Source organism: Athene noctua, chromosome 13, assembly GCF_965140245.1.
Source record: "Athene noctua chromosome 13, bAthNoc1.hap1.1, whole genome shotgun sequence".
Classification (NCBI taxonomy): Eukaryota; Metazoa; Chordata; class Aves; order Strigiformes; family Strigidae; genus Athene; species Athene noctua.
This window is the reverse complement of record NC_134049.1, coordinates 16660194-16685802: the sequence shown is the minus strand read 5'-3', so window position 1 is coordinate 16685802 and position 25609 is coordinate 16660194. Positions and strand designations below refer to the sequence as shown.

Here is a 25609-nt window from a genome sequence, read left to right as displayed (position 1 = left end):
CATGTTCATACTTGGTTGGGGTTTAAGTTTGATCAATTGAATAATTCTTAGGAGAATAAAAGCAACCATAAATTAATACATGGGTTGTGCCTACGCCTCCACTATTGCATTCATTTTGACTATGGCTTGTTGTGTAACCTTCATAAACAGCAGGTCAGAAAAATCACAATTTCTGTTTTCCAAATTCACACATATTTGTCAGTACATGTGCAATGAAAAATACATTCTGTGTGTGAATTTTAGTGCATCAATGAATAAGCCAAACTAACCAGGAAAGCAGGTTGGTTTCTGTACTTGATGGTGTTACTGCTGGTAGTGACAGACTTCAGGTTTTCATCTGTCTGGAGGGGTAGTGGTTTCTAAATTAGTGCCCACCTGCTGGGCTTTTGTTTCTTGGTAGAACATGCAAAAAGATTCTTTTATGGTAGAAAGTTTTCACTGCGGTATCTGTGAGGCAGAACAGGTGTGTGGTTTGTAATTAAACCTGAGGTCTTGGTACTCTTATTGGTGAAGTGGGAGGTGGCAGAACTGTGCTCTGATCCCATTCTCTCCTGCCTGGGTCTTGTTCCTCGTAAGGAAAATGGAAGGTAAGTTTCAACAGGGGGCTTGGGAAAAACTCCCAAGTCTTGCAGTTTATACAAGCCAGGATATCCCTGAGGTACTTAAGACCAGCTTGGTGAGGACGTTGTAAGAAACCTACTGATTTTTTTTATTTAGATACGTTTTCAGTCTGTGAAATGAAAACCAAACATTACATATTACCAGGATTATTTACTAAAGGTACCTCTGTCAGTTAAATCAATAGTGAATCCCTCTAGCAGAACCTGTGCGGTAGCATTAGATTTCACCCAAGTTAACTATTTAATAAGGTAGGGTAAGGTGAGAATTTCCCCAAAGACTTGGTTGTGCTAAGGTGGTCATGAGAATGAAAAGCAAATGCATTAGGAGGACATGTAAAACAGTACCTGTATAGTGAACTGTCTCAGTAACTGTGTCACACTTAAAAAGAGCCCATTTTTGAGTAGAAATATGTCTTGCTGCCAGCTAGTTTGGAAGGTCTTCACCTAGAAGCCTTACTCTATTCCCTGAGGTCAGATAGATCCTTTTGTAAAGTCTGGGATCAGATGACATAGTTCTAAAATATGTTGCCTGTGTGGAGTCAGTCACTTCACAGCTCATTGTTTAATTGACATTTTATGTCCTGTTGCCAAGCAAATAGTGTAGCTTGACCCACAGCTTAATCTATAAAAAACTCAAGAGTTGTAGCAAAATACTGGGTAAGGGAGGGTGTAAAGATACATGTGAGGTTAATAGGCAGTGGAGCACTTTTACTTGTGTGGTTTCTTATTTTACAAGGGAATTCTAAAATGCATTTGTTCTGCTGTAATTTATGCTTAGTAAATAAACAATAATTACATAAAATCTTAATGGGAAATGGCTCTTCTTCAATAGGGGCAATTCAGTTAGCAGATTTTGCTCATCTTAGACAAAAGTTTTTTCAGATCTTTGACATCTGGGAGCATTGTCTATAGGTAGTAGTAACTGGTATATGACTAATCAAGGTAGTGCCTTACAGTTGCTTATCACAAGAATCTGAATATTGAAGGCCAAAGGGTTATAGGGTGGGATGCTCATACAGACCTTTAATCTGATGTATGTTTATTGTTAAGGCTTTATTTATTTATTTATTTTAAATTTTAGTACTAGTCAAAGCTAGCAGCTGTTTTAATATTTCTTTTTGTATGAGCGGGGACAGTTCCTAACAAGAAAGAATGAAAGACAGAAGTGATGAAATGGGAGTCATATTTTACAGAGCAAGTAAGCTCAGTCTGCTTGTGGTTGTTAATATGCTGCATTAGCAATGCAGTAGGGTTACCTATCAAATCATAAATAAAGGTAGAGATAGGTCCAGGAAAAAATACCAGGCTTCAGCAGTTAATTTCGTCTTTCTGAGTAGTACAAAACTTTTCTTGGGATCTAGAAGGCAAACAGAAAATTTCAAGAATAAATATATTAAAGGATCGAAACCAAATGAGAAATATTAGGAGGAGGAAGCGTACAGGAATGTGAGGCTTCGGGATACTTTGAACTAAAGGGAATCAACACAGAAGATAAGGACATTTCAGAAACCCTAAATGGCTAGTTTGACGATTTTAGGGAATGGGAAGATAAGAAAATGTATACTGCAGAGGTGCTGCTTGATAGCTAGTGTTGCAGGTTATAAAAATAGGGTGCTTTAAGACACAGAAAAGGACAAGTTGATTTCAGTTGTAATGAATCACTGAAGCTGGATTATATTTATTTGAGAATTCTGAAAATTGTGATGTGTTAAGTGACTAAGCTGCTAAGAATAATGCTCAGTTTATCATTAAAACTAACTGTTATACTTGGAGATTTAACTGCAGGAAATACCTCACTTTTTGTTTTTAAAATAACTAAGTGAAGTTCTTGGAATGATAAGCTAGTGTATCTCAGTAAAGTAGCCAATGGAAAAATTACCTAGTTGAGCATGACATGCACAGCTTCTGCAAAAAGGGAACTAGGCAAACAGATCTTTGACCTTACTTAAAATTAGTAGAGGTTTTTGAGGATTTTATCAAATGATTTTCAGATGCAATAGAAGATGTATATGAATGACAATTAATTAGCTGTGTGTGTGTAAGTCTAAGATCCAGTTTCCAGAATTGGGCTGCACTAATCCTGTGTCTGCACAGGGGATGACTTAAGTTGAGCTGAAAGTTTGTTACTGTTACAGAAAGCATGTGTTAAATGTATCTATTTGAAATAATTGCATGTATTTATTTTGGCTATTTGTTATGTCTTAGCTGAAGATTCAAAAATACACTTAAGTAAAAAATCCTGAGAATACCGTGTTTTAGCAGCTAACTAAGGGGTATAGCATCTCCTTTGATAGATTAAATAGTGCATTTCAGTTACATTATAGGGTATGAGCCAGAGCTTGGTGAAGTCAGAGGAATTTTAGATTTTTATTATGGCAGCAAGGAAAGTATTGTCAAAAGAGAAAGGAATTCTGTTTGTACCTCACCACCACTGTGTAACAGTGTTACTCTTGGTTGGAAAGAAACTGAAGGTATTATTTCAGTTGGGAAATAGGGGTAATGAACTGTGCAACTTTAATGTGACAGATTATTTGAAATAGAAAGACTACACAAATGTATTAACAAACTGGATAGCATAAAATAAGTGGAGTGTTTGTCTGTATCTGTTCAAGTAACAGATTTTCACAGGAGAAGATAACTGTTTCTTCTCTTCTGTCCTCCTCTTGCCCAGAGTTCAGTGGTCCAATTTCCTTCTGGTTCTACATGTCAGTGGAAATCATGAGGTTTTGAATAATGATGTATTTTATATCTTTTTAAAAATCAAAAAGTTGTTCTTATCTTAATTTTCTCTTGAACTAAGGAATAGTCACTAAAGTGCAACTTTTAAGAATAAAGAGGAAAAATCAGTGGATTTTTAAAAAATTTGCAACTTGTTTTATGAGTTTCTTAATGCTGTGTTAGTATGCTTATTTGATGTGAATTGACTGTTGACTACATGTGAGCCTCGTCAGATGAACATCTTTCTGATTACAGTGTAATTTTGCTGGCAGAGGAGTTATGAAGTGTCATAACATTATTATGCTTTAAGAAGACTAAATTTGGCAAAATTTTTATAAAACTAAAACCACTCTTGGTCATTTGGGAAAATATCTGTCATTGAAAACTGAGATACTGTTTAAATTTTCATAAGGTATGTTGGAATGCTTACCTTGGAGTTGGTTTCTTAATCACCGTTCGTTTGATGCAGTCATTTGCATTGCGTTGAGTTTGGCTCGCTCTTTCTTTCTTTCAGACCTTAGTGTTAGTTCAATGGGTTTTTCCTTTTTAAAACTACTGCTGTGGTCTTTATAATGGGGACTTTTATCTCTTTCCACAGTGAAGGGAAGTCAGAAGTGTGAGCTGAATTGCCGTGCGATAGGCTACCGTTTCTACGTGAGACAAGCTGAAAAGGTGATAGATGGGACACCCTGTGACCAAAACGGAACTTCAATCTGTGTGGCAGGGCAGTGCAAGGTAAGGCTACTATCTCTAGCAAGTCTGCCTGTAGACTGTCTATGCCATATATAACTTCTGTAAGAGGTTGATGCGACTATACCTGTGAAATGGTGTCTTGAACTCCATTTTTTTCTTTGATGTGAAAAATGTTAACTTTTATTATTGCAGGTTTTATTTCTTAACTAATGTTTCTGTCTATTGAGAACAAATTATGGAATGCGAAAGGCTGGAATCCAAAGGTGTTCTGACCACTATTAAGGTGATTTCCAGAGAGCTTCTTTCACATATTTAGCTTCCTACAGAAGAGCTTCTGTGAAAGAATAAGAACATAAAGACTGGAAGTTTAAATTAGAGTGAAATGTAATAGCTTTGATTAAACTTTAGAGCAGAGGGGTTTTTTTTTGTTTGCAACATAATGGTTTATTCAGTGATGTGTTTGTTTTGATTGCTTTTTAGCTGGTTAATGTAACTTTCCTGATTGGTCCATGTTTTAATTTTTAAGAATCAGGTCTTACTGACTGTCCATTTACTCTGCAGTGAATGTTCTTTTAGAAAATACTTGAGTGACTGGTTATTTTTCAAGGGTTCAGAAGGAGCTAGTGTGTTGACTTTTTGCAGTTTGCTGTGTAGATTCCCTGTGCAATGGATAAATACAATGCTTTCTGCAAGATGGTAGCAATTTTAAACAAAATGTGTTTAGAAGAAAATGTTTGTAGTCTTTCAAGTAAGGTTAGTGAAAAAGAAATCTCTAGCAAGGGGTATTTGACACTTGGCTTTTGTTTCCCATATGTGTTGGCAAAAGAAGTAGAAGTGGGTCAAATGTGACTGATGAACTCAAATAATGAAAGGTCAAGTTCAGTTTAAGTAGTTGGTTTGCCAGAGGAAATCACTTATGAACACAACCTTTTCCTTTGCATGTCGAGATTCTTACTTGTGCACATCTGGACAATGCCATGTATGTTTCTGTTCTGTATGTCTTAGTGCAAGTAAAGCCATGGCTTTGAATTTCCTTCATAGATGATAGATCTGTGTGAAGATCTTTATTCTTTAAAGCTACATGAAGATTCTTTATTCATTAAAGCTTTCCTTGATCTCAAACCAATTCAGAAAGGGCCAGAAATCTGTTTTAATTACAGTTCTGATCTATGGCTCAGAAAACTGAAAAATAGATTTAGTATACCAGCTGTTGTATTTTCCTAGTATTGTGCAATTACAGAAGTGTATAGTGATACATTTGTATTGGAGGTCTGGGATAGAAAGGAGAGGCGGTGTTCAGCAGCCTAGTAGGGAAGTGTTCTGAATTCTGAAAATCACCTATTGTCTGTGTAGAATGTCACATCCCAGAGTTGCATATAAACAAACAATGGGTCGTGGATCCTTGCTGTGAATATGTAACTTGGGATTCACAGAGCTGTACAGTAATTCGGGTTGTAAGGTACCTGGGAGGGTCATGTTGTTCAACACTGTACTCGGAGCAGGGCTCACTGTATCAGTTAGCTATCATGGCCTTTTCCAGGTTGAGTTTTGGAACTGTTTCAGTGTTTCAGCAACATCACAGTGGAATCTTTTTCCTTGTATTCAATTGAAATTCTCCGTGTTGCAGCTTTTGCCCTTGGTCTCTCATCCTAGCACTGTGTGTCTCTAAGAATCTGACTCCATCTGCTGTTATCCTCCCGTTAGATGTAGGCAGCAGTGAGATCTCCCCATAGCCTTCTCTTAAGGCTAGCAATTCCTAGGCTGTAGTGATTTTTTTGTTGTTGTTTCTTTTCATTCTTTCCTTTTTCCTGTGGTGTTGAAAATAGACCTAAAAATCAGAATCTCAAGGTCTATTTAAAGTGTTCCTCAGTGATGTTTACGTAATGCTTAGTGGAGTGATGCAGTCTGTCATTCTTAAAGAGTTAAATAGAATCAGTTCTGTACTGGTGCATAGTGCCTTATAAGCCATAAAGTACTATGAGAAAGCCAAGATAAAACGGGTAAAGGCACTTCTTATTCTGTGCACTTTGTAGTGGTTCTCACTACAGCAAAGTAGAACCAGAGTGTGAGCTGGGAGAAGATGAGCAAGTTGGCAGAGTAACAATAACTGTACTTGTGCAGAAAGCTGAATATTGGAGGCTTTGGGAGACACATCTAGCTAAAATATTTAAAGGTTTGTATTCTTCCTCTGAAGAGGAACTTGATTCAGATGTTTTCCAGCTTCTTGTGATTAGTTCTTTTGATCTGTAGCTATTCGCTCCTTATTCATTACTTGCAACCTCAGTAAAATTGTAAGGTGGATGTCATCTGCAAGAGACTTGACCTTTTTGACCATGTAATAGTTACATTGAGATTTTTTGTGTGTGTAAACCACACTCTACATTGTTTCAAAGTTTTGAGCTGGTATTTGAGGGAATATTCAGAGACACATATGTCAGATGAAAGGAAAAGGAGTATTACAGCTTCATGGTGCTGCAAAGCACAGTTATTATTGACTCAGTTATTCTTTTTTCAGTGATTTCCATCATTCAAGATTAGAAAGTCAGTGCTAAATCTTTAGTGAAACTACCTTTAAACACTCAGTAGCATATTTGCATTTGAGGGAAGTTGATGTTATGTCAGATGAGATATGCTTCATTCTTCTTCTTAAAAGTACTTGATGTTTCAGGATAGATTTGTCTGTATTAAAATTACTTATCTTGTTCCTTTTTTATCTTTTCCATATGTAAAATCTCATGTTCCCTATGATTTAAGGATGAATAAATCTGATACACAAATGAGCATTAAGTTGCATATATCGCCTGTCTTCTTGGACCCCAAGATTTTGTATCGCACTTGTGTAGGCAGCAAACCTGTTAAAATAAAATAATTTTATTTAACAGTGATATTATACAGTGAGTGAACATGCATGTAGCTGAAGGATGTAATAATTAGGTAATCAAATAATTTTTGTACTGTCAGATGCTTAAGAGAATATTTTTCAGAATAGTTGATAGCATTTACAGTTAACTGAAAATGTTTCTCAAGTAATGAAGCTTATTCAAACCTTTGTAGTAGGTAGATCTTCCTTAACTGCATGGTATTTTTAAAAATTCAGATAATTTAAGGGTCTAATGAATTTATGGTCTGTGTCACCCTCTGTTGGACATTTTGCCGCATTACCAGAACAGTAATATCCTTGTGTTACACGTGATCTGTCTTGTTCCCAGGACCATTGTTTCTGATGCGTATTTTCAGTTTACCTTATTCTTAAAAACAAAGGATTGAAAATGTTGCTTTTCTAAAAATAATGCAAATTACTTAGAAATCTAATGAAGAATGCAATAGACACCTTCATTTGAAATAAAAATGAAACATGTATGCAGTAAGGTATTTCTTCTCACTTTTTAACCATTTAAAACCTTATGTAACCCAACCACAAGTAACATTAGTTAAAAGCTCTTGATATACAAGATGCGGTCACACCTTTTAACACTGAAAATACATTAAGGAGAAGCTTTGACTTACCATCAAAACCAGAATGTTTAATACATTAATTATCTCCTTTTTGAGTCGTTAACCAATGTTAGATAGAAGAGCTTTTTAAAACAAATAGTGTTTAATCTTATCAGCAAAGACAAAGGATGGCATAAGAGAAGATTTTGAAAGCAGTAGTATGTACAAAAGTCCTTCTTAAAGCCTGGTTGTTGTGGCCATTACAGTGTCATTCAGGAAGGTCAGAACAACAGTGTATTTCTGAGTACCTCTGAACAGCATCCCAGTAACCATTTCCTTACTTCCAGAGAGTGTCTTTTTTCACTGTTTGCTGTTCTTTTGTTCAGCTGTCCCCGAGTTGGAAGTAAAAACTTTCTAACTTATCCAGCACAATAGGTGATATGTAAATCTCATTTTTCAGACCTAGTCCTTTAACAAAACTTAGTATGTTCTTGTGATGACATATCCTAATTTGTTTGTTGGTTTTTCCATGTTCTTATTTGTCCGTGTCATTGCAGTAACTGGCATATATGAAAGTGCAAGCACTACAAAAAAGTAGACTAGACTCTGAATTCTAATAAAATGAAACCTTTTAAAAGCAATTAAATATTTTTAAAATAAAACTAGGCAAAATAGAAAGAACTGGGTGATATTCTACCCATGCAGAAGAAAGAAGTATGACCATGATCTCGATAATCAATTTCATTATTTCTGTGTAAAATTATTTCTCTGCACTTTTGAACAGTGTTCTTTCTATGAATTTTGGTATGTGAATGAACTTCTTCACTGACAGTCCTATTGAGTTCCACTTTTGTTTTTTCAAAATTTTTATTTATTGCCACAGCTGGTTATTGCTGATATATATGTTTGAACATGTTTCAGTATTGCTGAGTATGTGTTGTTTGTTTGGTACTCCTCTCCTAACTCTAAATTTTCACAGTGCTGTTAAAGAACGCCTATGAATGGGGCTTCTTCAACTTGCTGTTTAGGCAGAAGTGTGTATTTTCTTGTTTTGAGATGTTTTTTCTGCTTTTTTAAAATCAGTGTACTCTTTTATTTCTTCTGGAGCCAGTGGCATGATCCTACTCAGTAACTTTTAAGATTGCAAAAAATGTGCAAGTAGACTATTGTAGAAGTTTTAATAAATAAAGCAAAGTATGAGGAAAGAATGCTCTTAATAATTTTGGCCTTGTGCATAGTTTACTAAATACACCTATAGGGAAGTATTTTACATGTGTTTTTTTGCACGCATCTAGGACACTTATACTAGAAGAAGTCCTTCCCAGTACTTGGGCAGGTGTGAACACTGACTCATAGTTTTGGAGACAGCAAAATGTTATTTGTGAGCTCTGAATTAAACTCTTTTTGCAGAGATGTTAGTTACCACACAGTGGCGCACTTTGCAAAAGTATTATTTAGCATTTCACATGAAAATTCGTTTGGGTGGGAGCTGCAGATATCTTTTAAAGGTACCTGAAACAACTATTTTTTTCTCTCCTAATTTTTGTATTACATTTTCTCTTGCGTTGTAGTTTTTTTTCATCTTCCAGTTAACTTTTGAAGTTAAGTACAAATATCTGAGCAGTTTTAAAATGTACACAGTGAGTAATTTCCATAGCAAAATAGCTGTCAGTAGAGCTTTTACTTGCTTTTTTTTTTTTTTTTTTTTTTTTAAAAAAAAAAGCATGAGTTGAAATCCTTTCAAACTTTATAGGGGGATAGCTTAAATCAGCTATAGGAATCATAGCCAAGCATTCTAAGTCTCCATCAGAAAAACATGATTAGGCAAGGAGCTTTCATTTGAAAGTCTGCTGATGTGCACTAGTGTCCAGGTAACAGAACCATCTGTGGCATTGTTGTTTTAAGTTGGGGAACTTTTAAAGACTCTAGGATCAGAGTAACAGATCAGAAGGATGAGAACTGTGTACTTTATGTAAGTTAGGGTTATTCTCATAACTCACATGTGTTGGAATATGGAATAGTCCTATGGTTGTTCTTGTAAAGGGTAAGGAATCTGTTTTCTGTAGAAGTATCAAATTGCTTGTGCAATGTTGATTGCTTACGCTGAAAAAAAAGGGTCTGGTGTGAATTTGGGGTTTTTGTGTGCGTGTGCGCTTTCTTAAAGTTGGAGCCAGACTTCTGTCCTTTCTCTGTCCTCTCTGGTTTGTAGGTTCTTCTGACTAAGTACTCTGTAGAGTGCTAGCTTTCATGAAGCTTTTCTCCTTGTGCTTTAGTCATCACAGTGTTATTTTTTATCAACAATAATGTAAGGAAGAACCTAATACCCAGAATAATATAACAGAAGCAAGGGCATATGGGTATCTATATCTGTCCTTCAGCTGAATTACAGAAGATGTTTGTGGTTGCTTGTTCATCTTGCTTGGTTGCTCAGGAGAGGAGGGTGTATTCTTCACTGCACTGTGCCAAATGAAACATTGATCTGTGCCTCAATAGAAAGCTCTGACCCTCAGTACTTTGGTATTAGCCTAACTAGCACAATTGTGAGTGAAGGTTGGTGTCAAGCATTATTCGTATTTGAGGAGGACCCATGTAATGAACTGTTTCTAGTTATCTGACCTTATCCTAAAAGTGGACTGTGAAATAGTGAATTACTTATGTTATTTTTAGCATGGGAGTTGGCGTGTTAAAAAGTTGCATGCTGCAGAGAATTGTTACCAAGGCTTTGCGCAGGATATGATCGCACACAGGATATGCTCTGTGGAAGTAGAGATCTAGGTTATGGAGCCTAATGGCATTCAGATGCTGAAATGCAGTTCAGAATCAAATGAAAATTAAACCTTTAGTTTGTTAATATTCAAGGCTTGCTTTTTTCTTATTTTTTATTTGGTTTCTATCAATAATACCTGAGCACACTGTGCTCTGAGATCAAGACCTTTTCAAAGAGTAGGTAGGATGCATACAAAGAGGCAAAAATCAGAATTTTGCCAGATCTTTATTTAGTTTTGATCATACTGTGTGTGGAGCCTCTGTTGGAGGCTTTTTATTTCAAGGAAAAATGGTTGATCTGCAAAATATACCATAAAGGTGAAAAGCTACATTTACAATAGAATGCACTCTCCTTCTCTCTGCATTTTCATATATACCATTATATTTTCTTGGCTGTTGGAAATAGGACTCTTCATTGTTTCTCTTCATAATGACTTGCTAATGCCAAGCATTGCATTGGGAAACAACCGCCTGGTATTAATAAGGTGTTAATGGAAGAAACCCCTTCCTTGGAGCTAAGAAATAACTCCTTTTGCCACTTCTTCCCATTTTTTTTCATAGTTTTCTGTTCAGTGGTTTCTTGACCTCGCTGTCTAAAAAGTCTGCCATCCTCAGTTTATGAAGCAACACTAAAATTTTTTTTGGCATATGATTTTTGGCCCTGACCTAATTTAAGTTGATCCTGTTCGCTGATACACAGCAGGTGTAATCACTGCATGTAAAAGATACTGAAAGGATAACTTTACTACCTTTGAACTGAGCTAAAACTGATGTAAAGTCTGGTGGTAGGAAATTGTGAATAGCAAGGCATTCATGACAGGTAAGTTCAAACAAAATGAGTAAGTGCTAGATCTCTGTATTTGTTCTCCCCTTGTCTGTCAGCCTCTTGTCCTGAGAAAGACCTCATAATCCAAAGAATGGAGCTTCTCACTCTTCCATGAAGTTAACTGTCTGAATCTGTAGTTCTGCACTCTTTAGTCTTGTAAATAACCCAGTAATACAGATGTTATCAGGGTCAGATGTTACTTAAAATGGCTTTTAACATATTTATCCAGCCAATGTAATACAGCATTTATGATCGTGCTGTGTTTTGAGATTTTTTTCCCCCCAGTTTTAAGACAGTTATGGGGGGACAAACTGTTCTTGATCAGTTCAAGTTAGTGGAGCGTAGGTATGGAGTAAAACCCACTGAAATAACCTTAAGCAGGCATGAAAATTTTTAATAAATCTAATTTAACAGGAGTGAATTTATATAAGATCTGCATGTCATAATTGTGTACATAACCTCTTTTTTTGCCCCAGCACTTGGAACCCCAAAGTGAGATTTCACTGTTTTGTTGAACTGCAGACTGACAAGAAACTTGTGAAAAGACACAACATAGTTTAATAACATTAAAATGTGGCTTACAGCTCTAAGTACTGGAGAAAAATTGTTATCACTGTATGTTAAAATGTTTTCATCAGAGTTGCTGAGAAAAAGTAAAAGAAAATACTTATGCTAGAAAAAGCCTGATTAAACAGACCTATTTCTTAAGCGATAAAAAATTCCAGTGTCAAATACCTGAGGTAAAATCTCAATCTTTGTAAATGTCGTAATCAGAATTTAAAAAATTAAGTGCTTTGTAAAATTCTATTTATCATTTCAAGTTCCATAGAATATCAATAGGATGTGTAATTAAGGTTAACTGATGCTTAAAGTTGCATTAAATATGTTCCTTCTTTTAGATCAAATTATCTAGATCATTTTCTTCAATGGTAAAGATGAAGCAGCTTCCTTGTGTAACTGAAGATTCAAAAAATACAATACTAGAACTTCCAATTATATTCTCTCTTACTGCTATAGTGTTACCCAGTTGTATAAAAATAAAATGGAAGTTAAAACTGTAACATTTGAAAAAAATACCACAAACAAAACCAAAACTAGCCTAAAAATGGTTTTAAAGAATGTCTTCGTTCTAAAATGTTTTTAAACTGCTTTTAAATATTGTACATAACGTATTGCTTGGAAAATGCTTGCTTTACTTCAGTTTGGAGCAAAAATAGATGCTGAAGTGCGCCATAGAATGGCTAATCCAAATTCTGATTATGCTTCACTCGATGTCTCTGTTTTCCTGTCAAATGTAGTCAATAATGTATAACCTGCCTATATGAAGCAGCTTCACATGTAGGAAAGTAAAGGAGTTGTGTGTAGCTTTAATTTGTTCTTATTTCTGCAATTCTTTTTAACAGTTATTTTGCTTCAGATGTCTTTCTAAAAAGGTAGAATGTAATCCTTACTCTGCAGTATGCATCTGTCTTCAGAGATTGGATTACAGTGTTAGAAAATACATAACCAGCTTTGCGCATAACTTTATCACTACAAAAATAGTTCTGAAAGCAAATGCTATTATCTCTAGTGATTAAGTGACACAATTAGGGAATATCATTACATTTGAGGTGCTCTTCTCTCTCAACTAGTTTCAAAATAATACATTTTAAAATATTCTAAAATAAAAATTTTAAAAAGTTAGTTTTCAAGAATGCTGAGAACACTGTTGAAACACAAAATAAAAATATTATATGTTGTTGGGCCTTGGTTTTTTCCCCTGATTAAATGGATTGATATATATCAGGCTGCAAGTGAAGCCAGGTCTTTTTATTAATCTGGCACCATTCCCTAGGTTGGAATAATCAAATGATCACTCTTGGATGCTACTGACTTTCTCAGGGTATAAGCATTGAGCATATACTCTCTTCTTCAGTCTTTAACTTCAGGACAGCTGATGATTCTAGCAGCTGAAGAGTAAACCAACCTCTATAATCCCTGCCAGTCTTTTTTTTTTTTTTTCTGTTCCTATCTTTTAGACCTTTTTTTCAGCATTTTAGTATAGTATCTTTTTTAAATGACAGTCTTTTTAGATTTGAATTTCTTGTTTAAAGTTTCTTTTTGCTTGAAGCTGTTGATAGTAATTTTAAGTGACTTTGAGGCCTATGACTGTCAGTGTTTACTGGGCAGGACGCGAGAGAGATGAACTTGATTGTTTTGAGTTCACAGTACAAACAGCAGTGCATGCAGTTCAGTAATCCTCCCAGTAGAGTCATGTTCTGTACCTACCATGCTTTTAAAGAAACAAGATAAAGTCTTGTAATGTAGTAATATACTACTATCAAAAGAAACATTCAGTAACATTCCAGTCCCTTCACATGGTTGTTCATAAACAAACCTGAGCTTTTGATCACTGGTTCTGCTTCTGAGTTACTGGTTTTCTTCCATGATGTGGAAATCAAATGTTGACAAGAAAAAAAGGAGTATGGATAAAAATACAAAATAAATGTGATCTCAAAACTCTTCCTTTTTATCAGTCCCTTTCCAGAGCCATCGTGAATGAATTCTAACAAAACGAGCTATGACAGCCTGTAGTAAGATAGCTTGCAGCATGGTACCCCATTCACAAGAGACAAACTGATGAAGAACTATGTACTCTGTACCGTGGTTGAGGTGGAAGTGTTTTATATTATGTCTCTTATGCAGGAATTACTAATTTATAGTTAATACATTTTAAGTAACCAAGAGAACCAAATCTGTTTTGTGTTATATTACAGCAGTTCAAAGAAAAAAAAAAAAAAAAAAATTCAACCAGTTGAAATTCATTCTAGGGAGAAGGGAAAGCGATTGTAAAAGAGACTCATGTAGCTAGTGCTCTGAGGTTAAATAGCAAAAGGAAACAAAGTAATAAGATTTTATTACAAAGAAACAAAAAGGGCTGCAGCAAAAATAATGTTCTGAAACTCAAATGTAAGGGATCTGTTTAACACCTGGACATGCAAGCAATGGAGAGAATGTTACTAAGAAGGGTACTGACTGTATAAATATTCATTGTTGTTCTCCTATTTAGAATATGGATTAAAAATTTGCAATTATTCCTAAATTATTAATGATACCATAAAAAATGCAATTGTTTTTAGTTACAGAATTTTTCTCTGTTAATTGACTGGATTATGTTACTTGTGCTAGAGATCAGAGCTTGTAAATGTTCAAGGCATTTGACTTCCAGCATGTCATTGTGGTGATTAGATTTGGATTCCCAAAAAAAGGGCTTACAGTTTCCTCTCTGCAGAATGTATAAACAGGTCCTGGCACCTTGATTAGATGCCTAAAATTAGACATTGTCAGTAGTCTCCTAGTAGACTGAGTGGCATTTTGGCTTATTCTCGATGTGTTGTATTTATGTGAGTAGAGGCTATGATGCATCAGTCAGTTTAGGATTGGGCTGCATCAGTGTTGTGCCATTGTCCCATGGAAATGCTGGACAGAGGAACTTTCTCACTGCAGGGTAGGTGTTATGTCATGCACAAAAATAAAAAAGAAGAAACCGAGTTCTTGAAATTATTGTTGTCTGGTAATGTTTATTCTAGAGAACTGTCACTGTAAGCAATCACAAATGATTTTGTCATGACAAACATAGGAAAAGTCAGAGGAGGAAAAAAAAAAAAGACATAGTTGTACAGAGTTAGAGCAGGCTTCATATGGTATGACATATTTTGTAAGAATTCTCACTTGACTGGGTATTTTCTTTCTGCTTGCTTTCCGAGTGTCAGTAGAGTTTAACTTGCAGTGGGGTTGGAATGTGCAGTAAGACTGCTATAAATTATTACAAATTAAAAAGGCAATGTATGTATGCTAGAGAGCTTATTAGCAGATTGAAGTGTTCACATAGCAGATGGGGTCATGAAGTAGGAGGGAGGCTATTTATGAACATTTGTAAGGAAAAATAAATGCTTGCATGTGTGAGGATTTATGAGGTGATTGGTAAAACAATCATTGAAACAATAAATGGAATTAGTATTTAATTTTCTTTTTTCTTTCTCCCCCCCCCCCCCCCCCCCCCCTTTCTGTCAGTTTGAATCCTCACTGTCCTATGATGTCCATGATCTAGAGATCAGATTTTTTTCTGTTTGCAGTTTGATTACCCTGTGCTGGTTTGTGGCTGCACCTTCTTTCTGCTAGTGCAGTGTTAGCAATTATGTGATTGACTAGTGATATTTCAGAGCTCATCTTCAAGTCAGAGATCTTAGAAATGCAATATGAAAGTACATCTATTGCTAAAGGTTTACTCTTATAGTACTAATATGCCAACTGTTGACAGCCTAATATTGATAGTATTTTAATTACTGTTACAAGTGATAAAATTAATGATAAGATGGAAATTTTATTGCAATTCAGTCATTTTGAAAACTTCACAATTTAGGCACTGTAGAATTTTTTTGGTTAACTATAAAACTACTAAGAAATCATAATAAACTATCAGGAGCCAATAACCCAAAGGTCTTAATCAAAATAGAAGAGTTTTTAGAAAGTGGTGACAGTGCAGCAAAATGCTGTCTGGCCTAAGCTGTTTTTCACTAAGGAGCCAAATAGTAAGTAAATGCTTAATTTTGTTTTGATGATTTTTGGGAGCAAATTGAAAATACTAATAAGAACTGTAACAGAATATTCCAAAATACCTATTATTTAATCAGGAAACTGGAACAGCAATCTTGGAAATCTGGTCTGCAGGAAATTAAGTATTTAGGCTTTGTTTTTATTTAACTACATTATAATACTACTTTAGAGCCTGGAAAGGGTCCAGTATGTTTTTAGGCACTTCCATTAAAACAAAAATTACAATTTTGATAGACTGGGACAGGCAAATTTGTCACATGAGTAAGTAAATCCTTGGGAGTAAGGTACACAGTAGTTCTGTATGTGCATATATTTTTCTTTTTATGCAGGCACTTGCACACACATATATAGATGCACCCAGAGCAAATAGTTAAGGAGCTGCTCTGTCTTAAACTAGGCTTGAAGTGTTGTCTTATTCTGTTAAATGAAAGCCATGGAAAAAGGTACTACTGTGTTAAGAACACAGAAATGCATTATATTTACAGTAGTGTGTGTATACAAGAAGAGACACAAAGCAGGAAACTTCAAGCCTTACCAGTATCTAAGGGAGAGGTGAAGTCATCGGATTATGTTGAGTGGCTGGTCTTTTGCTCCTAAGAGCTAGTATGGATTCAGATCCCTGTTCCAGTCGAACTAGCAGGGCTGTTCTGCAGTAGATTTCCTGTGTGACCTTGGATATTTCATTTAACCTCTTTGGTTATCATCAATATAGCACTGCATAGGGATACACCAATGTGTGCTGAATGTGCAGACTGGACCAAAATCTCTTTTTCAGACTCTGTAGCCCTCTTAATCCATTTTTTTTAACCAAGATGGAGCCCAGTAATATTGTGACTTTTTCCTCCTTTGAGTGGCTTGCTGGGAACTGATTCTTGTATTCTCCACATGATGCATGGTTGTCCCAAACATGCTCTTAATGCCTAGATTCTCCATCCTAAAAATGGAAATAGTGTGGCAAATCATTGTTCTATAGGATAAATTCAATTTGTGAGACCTAATGGTAGTGAAACGTACATGGGGACTGGATTGATAGCAAAGTGTTGCACTTCAGTTTAACAGATTGTTTTTGTGTACTTCATATGTTTTGACCATATTGATCTATGGAAAGTTGAGCAGACAAAGGTGTGGGTGAATATTCTCAGGGAAAGCAAGAATGTGAGTCTTAATCCTTTGCTGAGACTGGAGTTTTAATTTTGATGCAGAAGCTCATGTTTACAAGATGTTTACAGGATACAATTTTATTTTCACAGAAGTTGATGCAGAGTTCCCTTCAGTTTAAATTTCACATTGGTTAAGTTTTCCCATAAGGGTTTTGAGCTTTTCTCAAAAGCTCAAAATAAAAAAGTATTCTGGATGTCATCTGGTACCACCTCAGTCTGTGAAATTTAATAAGAGTAGATCAGAGATCTATTAAAAATGGTATATAGCTAGATCAAAATGAGCTTGTTCGGACTTGGTTGAAATTGAATTTTTAACCGATCCTAAAATCAGCCAGACTTTCTTTTTTTCCCCCCTCCCCCTTCCTTTTTTTTTTTTTTTTTTAATTATTTTTTCATTTTTCCTCATATGTGTTATGATGTTTGACTTTTTTTGAAGTCCTACAGACTGGAGTCACACAAATGTATGATAATTTAGGTTTTCATTTAAAGCAATGTAAATATCCAGTTTACATGATTGCTGAGAGAAATAAAAAACTGACTAGAGCATACACTTAATAGCTCAGACTTCACAAAAACAGTGAGGTGAGTTCAAACCCTTATCAAAATCTCTGTTGATTTGCAAGTCCGTGCCCTATTTTGGGGCCCCAAACATATTATTGTAGCAACAGGTTTTTCACATTGGCAAAAATAGTGGCAAAACTTGGACAAAACAGAACAAATGTGATGTTGTTACATAAGATTGACATATTCATACCTTGGTTAATGGAGAAGTTGTCAAAATGCTTGAATAACTTCCTGTTCCTTCTTTGTAATAAACAGTGACACCTGATCTCTTCAAAGCCTCATGTAAAAACCTACTTGAGCATATGCATTAGACTTGATAGATTTTCTTTTTAAATTACAGTGCATTTAAATCTATCAGTAATGTCTGCCACATGACATTGTTAGCTTTGTAGTTTGGGGTAGCTTTACCTGGCATCTAAGTGCATTTCATGAAATGAAAACTTGGCCAAGGTTAAAGTTGTTGTGCTCACAGTCAAGCAATCCTAATAGTTCACTGGCAGTATTTTAGTATAATTTGGATTGTGTGTAGTTGTAACAAACCCCTGTAGTGGAAATTAGAAACATAAGTGTGTATGTAACTCATCGCAGGGGAAGATGACTTTGAAACAAAAATCTGTTTTCTTCTATAAAATACAAAATGTTTTTACAGACATTGCATTTCCCTTTCCATACTAGAGCTGTACCTATCATTTTAATAACTGTCATTTGCCAGGATGTTGACCTTACAGAAATGATAAATGCCAGAGACTTGTTAGTTACTGATATTGGACTGTTGTTGATGCTATTTATACGTAGTCTGTCTTATTCTTCTCAAGTTCATGGGCACACAAGGCACTGTGATAACAGAAGCAGAAATGTGCATATCTGTTTGGTTCCTGTGTAAATATGAAAAATATCTGCAGAATACTATTGAGCAACTTCAGAAACTAGTTGCGAGTAAAATCAGTCCTCTAATCCCAAATTTTCTGTGACAAAGGCACTTCCCTTCCCTTCCTGTCCATGTTTATTTCCTGTACCCCAAGCTGTTTTCTGTAGAGTTCTGAGCTCTTACACACAAGTCTAATTGATTTCTGTAGATGTTTCGAGTGTGCCTTGGTTGAATCTTACAAAATGCAAAGTGAAGTAATTGCTTAGTGTAACATTTTTGAAGAGGACTAAGTTCCTGCTATCGTGTTAAATACATGTTCTTACAAAGCAGATGCTTCTTGTTCAACATTGTTCTTGACATATTATTACAATCAATGAATGTTGTCTTGCTTACCTGGAAGGGTTGTGTTATACCATAGTTATATCATCTGATCTTTAGCACACACAGTTTTACCCAGTTTAGTAGGGTGGAATGTTTGACAAAAGGAAGAATTGGGATTCTCTAGTTGTAACTTACTTCATGTTTCTGTTGATGATAATTGGAGCAGAACCAAATCTAGACTGTTCTGATATAGATTTGCAGTGACACCAGTAAGAAAGAGCATTCTGTAGAGGAGATAATGGAGGACTTTGAAGTCTTACACAGCTTGTACCCAAGAATGAGAAGAAAATGTGTATGTTTCACATACGTGTGCAGTATGCGCAGTACAAGTAGCTTGAAGAAAACATGGCTTTAAATCAACTGGTATTTGCTAAGGTTTGGAAGTGCTTTAGGGGCTGGATGCAAGACAACATTATTGCAGATTAGCTAAAAGACAGTAGGCACCTGTGACTGATGCTTGTTAATGTCAAGAAAGAAATAATGCAAGCTGGAATTAGGGCAACTAGAGACTTAAGATAATCACATTACTTTTCATTTGCTGTGGGTGAAGGGCTATACAATTATTGTAGCTCTGTTCATCTGTATTAATGTTAAATTTCTTGTTAAATTTCAGTAGCTAGCTGTAGCTTGAGTATTGATTTTACTTATATTAGAAAATGAATTTTCCTAAAAGTAAGTAACCTTTTGAAAAAATGTCATCTTTCAGAATAGCTCTTCTAATTTTCAGCTTTCCTGATCCAGAACAACATGAGCAAGGGGCATGAGCACTGCTCCCTTGAGGCAGAAAGGTAGCTGATAGAGGGAAAATTGAGTAAACACACACTTATCGGAAGAGATCCCGGGCCTGCATCTCAACAACTTCAGTAGCAAATCGAGCAATTTTTAGCAATTTCATTGCTTCTGAAAGCTATTTTAGGCTAAAATGAAGTAATCCAGTACACTTCCAGGCAGAAGGTTGACATGGTGATCTCCTGGAGAGAGTCACAAAGATAGCTTGGACCTTTTATTTCTCCAGCTGGTCCATCAAGATTCAGGAGATCTGTTGCTCCTGAGGAAGTTGTCACTTCAGTAAGAGTATTCATCAGAACAAATTGATAATACTGGAAAAACATTTTGTTTTGTTTGTTTGTTTGTTTTTCCTTTTGGGATTGCAGTGAATGGTGGATTGTTTCCTTCTCTGCAGCTTCTTTGGAAGTGGGCAAATTTTTAGTGGTGGATGCCTCTTTGCTGAAGAGGACATTAGTTACTATAATTCTATGAGAAAAGAGTGAGTAGTTCTAGGAACTACCAGTAATTCTACAAAAATTAATAAATATGAATCATGCCTTTAAATTCAATGCAGTAAGCATGCATGAAATTTTGCTGAGAGCATTGCTATCTAGTGTGTTACATGAATTCAAGAACAATATGTGGCTTGGATGTAGGTTTTTGTGCCTGCCTTACCTCCCTGCTGCTATTGGTGCTGTTTGACTTCAATGATTCTCCACTACTTAGAGGTATTTTTATATTTTATGGACTACATTAAGCTATTTTGATCAGCAATTGAATCATCTTGAGGTAAAAATTCTACATTTTTGTCTTTTTAAACATTTTTCTTCAGACTATTCAAACCAGATATACCACACACACATACAGGCAGGGCTTCTGTTGTCCTTGAAGGTAAATTGGATTTTAAAATTCAAATAGATGCTCTTTATTTGTATGACTATGCTTTGTTACTAAAGTTTGTTCAGCAAATTAAATGTGTTTTAATGGTTTTCATGTGAAGTAGAAATGTATTTGGGGGTTTTCATAATTTTCAGTACTTAAACATGAAGACCAGTATGTTTGAACTTACCTCAGCCATTGCAGAACATCTGTTTTGGGGTTTGTGTTGATAGACCAAACCTCATTTTATTGTAGCTGTGTATGTGGCTAAAGCTGAAGAACAACTTGGCTAATCTTTTCCACTTTTTTTTTTTTTTTATTTTTTTTTAAAAAATTCACACATTTATGCACTTAGTAAATATCCTTGTTTCACAACTTAAAATTCTCATGAAAAGTTCGTGTGGAGAAAAATGTGTCTTAAGGTGTCTTCAGTAGTGAAATTGGAGGACTGAATGAAATACTGAGAGATTTGAGGGATTACACATTCACTAAAGCTTATTTAAATAAAATATAAACACAAAGTTGACCTAAATTTTGGGGGTCAACTAAATTATGCTTTGTTTTAAAATATTCATCTCAATGTTTGCTGAGAAGGAGGGAACAACTTTTAAAATAGGTTCAGGTAGCCTTGTGCAACCCTTGAGTATTATAAAGAAGCATGATCTTTGCATCAGATTATTGTATTGAATGGAAGAAATATGTGTGCATTGGAACTGTATTACTGTCTGAGTACCCAGCATTTAAACCCTTAAATAGGTACAGTGGCCTGCATGGGGGCAGCCTAAAATGTCTGTATTCTTTAAGGCTGGAAAATAGTTGTTGTAACTGTATGTGTCTCCTACCACGGCAAGCCTTCATTTTAGAAGGGATCGTTGCAGTTTATCTCACATTTCAAGAAATGGAGCATGACTGAAAAGTCTTTGACCTGTGGAAATTCTACCTGCACAAGGATATTGTTTTACAGCCTATAGAATTTTATTAAAACAAATAAATTTTATTGCTGCAAGATTTGTTTGTTTAGAGTTGGCTGAATGTGGCAGATGCAGTTTATCTTATGTGCATGAAGTTTGTCAAGCCCCTTTGCCAACACAAATCACAGTGTGACGGACATGACTTCTGAACTCTGGAATGTTTGCAATGGACTCTTAGACTGCTCCAAGGTCTTTCACCTTTGTTATGGACACTAATGCATTTGTACAGCTACTAAGGCTAGACTGGAGCTTGGAATTGCTTTTGTAGGTTTGTTTTCCCCCTCTGATATAATAAGGCTTAAATTCTCGAAGAGAGCAAGACGTTAAGAAAAAAAGTTACTCTTTTGCAAGTAATACTTGTACATTGTCATTTTCTTCCACCTTCCATACAGCTGTGAGATGATTGCTGTTTTCAGCAACAAAATTAAATGGGATGAAATAAATTCTGATACCATTGTTTCTGTTTTCCTTATGTGTTAGTTGTTCATTCTTTATTCCAGTCTTCATTTGGTTTCCACCCTGTTTTCAGTGATAAATGGAATAGTAAATCTATATATCAAAAAAAAAAAAAGGTAAAGCTAAGAATTTTTGAAATAAAATTTCTGTATAAATGTCATTGCTTGTTGCATATGATTTTTCTGGAAGTATTATCTTGCCTGTACTGTGTTTCTTCCATCAGTAACAAAACATGAGGATGATCTGCTAGATTCATTGCAGATCTATAGTCGTCTTAGATTTAAAAGTAGCTTTGTGGATAGTGTACCTCAGGGATGCTTTAATGTCCTTGTCACTTGTCCTGATAAAGATAGTTCACAAGACCATGTACTGGACAGAACCAGTTAAGACAGCCTAAAAGGGGATCATCCATAGCAGTGTTAACTAACTGGATCTTCCTGGACTATAAAATGCTTCACTTCTGCTCTACAGTACTTTTTAAAATATGGACTTCCAGTTGTTGTTCTTTAACCTTTCAATTGTACTAGATACTTAAAGCAATGTGTAGTTCTGTATTATTCAGGAGCCAGTACAAGCAAACCATGATGTACTTTCTGTGAATCTAATGTATTAGGAGTTTAAAGCCTTGTGTTTTTGTAGTTGTATTAGTTTTAAATTGCACTGCAGTATCAACCAGCCAGTGAAAACAGTACTTAAGAAAAGCTTCAGGCTTACTTTTGCACTATGAGTCATTGCTAAAAAATGGGTTCATCTTATTTATTTTCTCCCGCAGTGCAGCTTTGCTGAGCAAAGTGTAAGTGTAACTGAAACTTGGGACCACATCCCTCAGAAAATGTTTTCTGAAGAGTTGTTCTTCTCCTTCTCCTATCTTTCTGGTAACTATTTTATAAAAAGGCATAAAAATCTTACCTGTCAGGTGTTTGGGCATTTGAACTGTCAAGTGTTTAAGTGCCATTCTGACAGAGAATCATTCCAGTCTTGTTAAATAGAAAGCTTTTGGCTTCATTTTTATGTGAATCATGTTATCTTTGTCTACCTTGCTTTCTAGGAAGTGTGAGGAAGACTCATCAGTCTCAGAAAAAACTTGCTCATCATGTATTTTCAAATAATCTTAGTAATATAAATGAAACCCTTGCCACTTCATATACTGGCAGCTTGTGCTACCTTTGCCACTACTTTCTTTTGAACATCGGTGGTGCAGAGGGGAGGAATTCAAAAGTCCTCAGCTTCACCACTTGCGCTGTGTTCCAGCTGTCAGGTTTTCCTGTGTTTAACTTGCCATGAAGTGGCAAGAATGAACCTGGCCTGGTAGTAGCAGTTCCTGAGTTTCATGGCCATTGACATGGGAAGAATTTTTTTTTTTCTTTTTTTTTTTTTTAAAAAAAGAGGAATGTAACTTCTTTTTTTTTTTTTTTTCTGTGCAGTTTTTCTAACTCATTTTTCTAGGTTGGATTAGATGCAAAATGGTCTTTTCTTGGATGAGTCTTCCAGGCACCTCTTTTAGTTTCTCAAATACACATTGCTTTGATGTTCCTGTCATAAAGCAGATTCCAATGAGAGAGGCTGTGTTTAGAAATGAGAAACAATGTTTATAAGATTTTGTAGCATATCTTGTTTTGGCAAAAAATATTGCAGCTTTTGAGTGTCTGTAACATTTAAACTGCAAATAAATGCAAATTAAATTAGATTATTTTGTTACTACAACTGTTTCAAGACATTCTGTTGGAAAATGTTGAAAACAGGTATGTTTTGGAAGCAACTTCTATTTCTTACCATCTTTAAAGCTGATTGAAATTTATTCTGATTTTGACACTGTAGTGAATTCAGTGGTATTTGGAGCTGTGTCCCATTGCTTTTAGAGTTATCCCAGTCACCATGCTGCTTGATATGCTGAGTAGGGTGTTACTTATTGATACTGTGGGAGCTGTTCCATTTCCCACAGAAGTTATGGTTGTTACTTGGAGTAAGGTCCCACCTTCCAGGTAAGTATCCATTGCTGGCTGTCAAAACTTTTTTTATTTTCTTGTTCTTTGCCTCAGCGTCAAGTAACTCCCACAGAAAACACTGAGGAATTTAAAGCATTGTCCCACATTCAGATCAGCTGTATTTGCTTGAGAACACGTGTGAAAATTTTAGTAAGTCTTGGTAGATCTTGGAATTTCCACATCTTGGGTGTGTGCCCTCACTCTGGGCATTGAGAAGCTCTAGGAGAAGGTCACTGCCAGTATCCAGTATGGTTTTTAAGTTAGATTTTTACTTCTTTTATTTCAAGTGCTTTGAAATGAAATGGTATTCTCAAATGAAATGCATTTTAGTTTGACACTTTTTTTCCCCCTTTCCAAGGGTGCAGGAGGAAGCATTATTGTTATTTTAAAATTGATCCAAACTGTTTACTTTTTAGATTTCTGTGGAGCAGACAGAGAACTTGTAATCAATAAAAAGTAAGCAGAAGTGGCTGTGAGTTTTTAGTTGTTGGTCCAGCAGAACAGAGGCTGATGTATGTGACAAGGACGTAGGACTGTGTGACTTTACATGTTTTTTCACTGTTCAACACAACATCTAGCATTACTAAGTTATTTCCATTTTTTTGACAAAATTTGGACGAACAGTTAATTTACATAAGGATTTGTAAAGTTCCCACTGAATAAAACCCAGAGAGGCATTGAATTCTTGTAGAAGTTTAAGCTGCAGGACTGAATTCTTGATTACATCAGTGCACCTAGCTGAAATTATATTCCAAATTTACACTTAACATATATTGTTCTAAAAATATTTTGAATTAAGTTCAGCCCATAAAAAGAGGGGGAAGTGTCAGTGCTCAGCAGCACTGGACAATTATATTCCTTTGTAACGGGATGAATGGTGTGAAGCAGTATAAACACACTTGGAAAAAACGCTTGTATTCTCTAGTACTAGCTTTTCTAGTTATGATTTCCAACACCTTTACTGAATAAGTTATTTAAAAATTATTAGTTTAGATTTGAGTATATCTTGGTGGAATTCAATAATTAGATTCCCAATTAACTCTGATTGTTAGGATTTTCTGTAAAGATAGTTAAACAAATTATTTGTGATGTTGTGCATATTCCCTAGAAAGCTGCTGTGCCTTCTTAGAGCTTTACTGAACATTTGTTCTCCATTCTGCTTATTTCCTCTTTTAAGGGCTTGGTTCCAGGCCAAAGAGCACAATTATGCTTACATGGGCCTTGATTCTTAAACACATGCCTAACTAAGCAAGTAAGCAGTCCTATTAAAGTCAATGGGATTACGTGCATATTTGGAGTTAGGTACAGATTTAAGCACTTTGATGAATTGAAGCTTTACGGACTGACTGTTGTAACACAAAAAAGCTTTTCTAAGCACAGATATGTTAATGAAAATGCTTAACCTGTCTCACATGGAGAGAATCAGACATACATTCTCATGAGGGAAAAAAGTTACACTAGATGAAAATATTAGACATTAATGACAAAAATCTTCAAGAAATAATAGGCATTGCTGTTGCAGTGAAATAGGAAGTCAAGCATATGCTGCATTTTTTAGTGTATATCAGTGGGAGATAATTGCAGTCACCTAACACAGACAGGTACGGTGACAGCAGCTTATTGTATCTTCAGCAGCATTGTTCCAAGAGTTGGCAGTTATTCACATGGGACTTCTGGCTCTGAATTTTTACTGGAGTACTGCAAACTAGCCATTTCCTTCAATGACCTTACATTCTGAATGTAAAATTTTCTTTGGCTTTTCAGTGATTCCCAAACAGAAATCTGCATTCAGACAAACAAAGCTATACAGTGACTGTATCCCATCAAAAAGAGAAATCATATGAACTAAGAAGCAAATAAGTGTATTTCTGAACTGGAGCCTTTGAGAGAGATCTCACGGCAGTCTAGCGATCAGCATATACT

General features: G+C 35.5%; 1 protein-coding gene across 1 annotated transcript in view; it reads left to right on the top strand.

The window, feature by feature from the left end:
• Positions 1-25609, top strand: part of THSD4 (thrombospondin type 1 domain containing 4) — a 329112-nt gene that overhangs the window by 133598 nt on the left and 169905 nt on the right. Inside the window, exon 7 of the mRNA XM_074917120.1 lies at positions 3937-4073. Within this exon, the coding sequence (XP_074773221.1) occupies positions 3937-4073 (137 nt within the window). The remainder of the gene's footprint in view (positions 1-3936; positions 4074-25609) is intronic.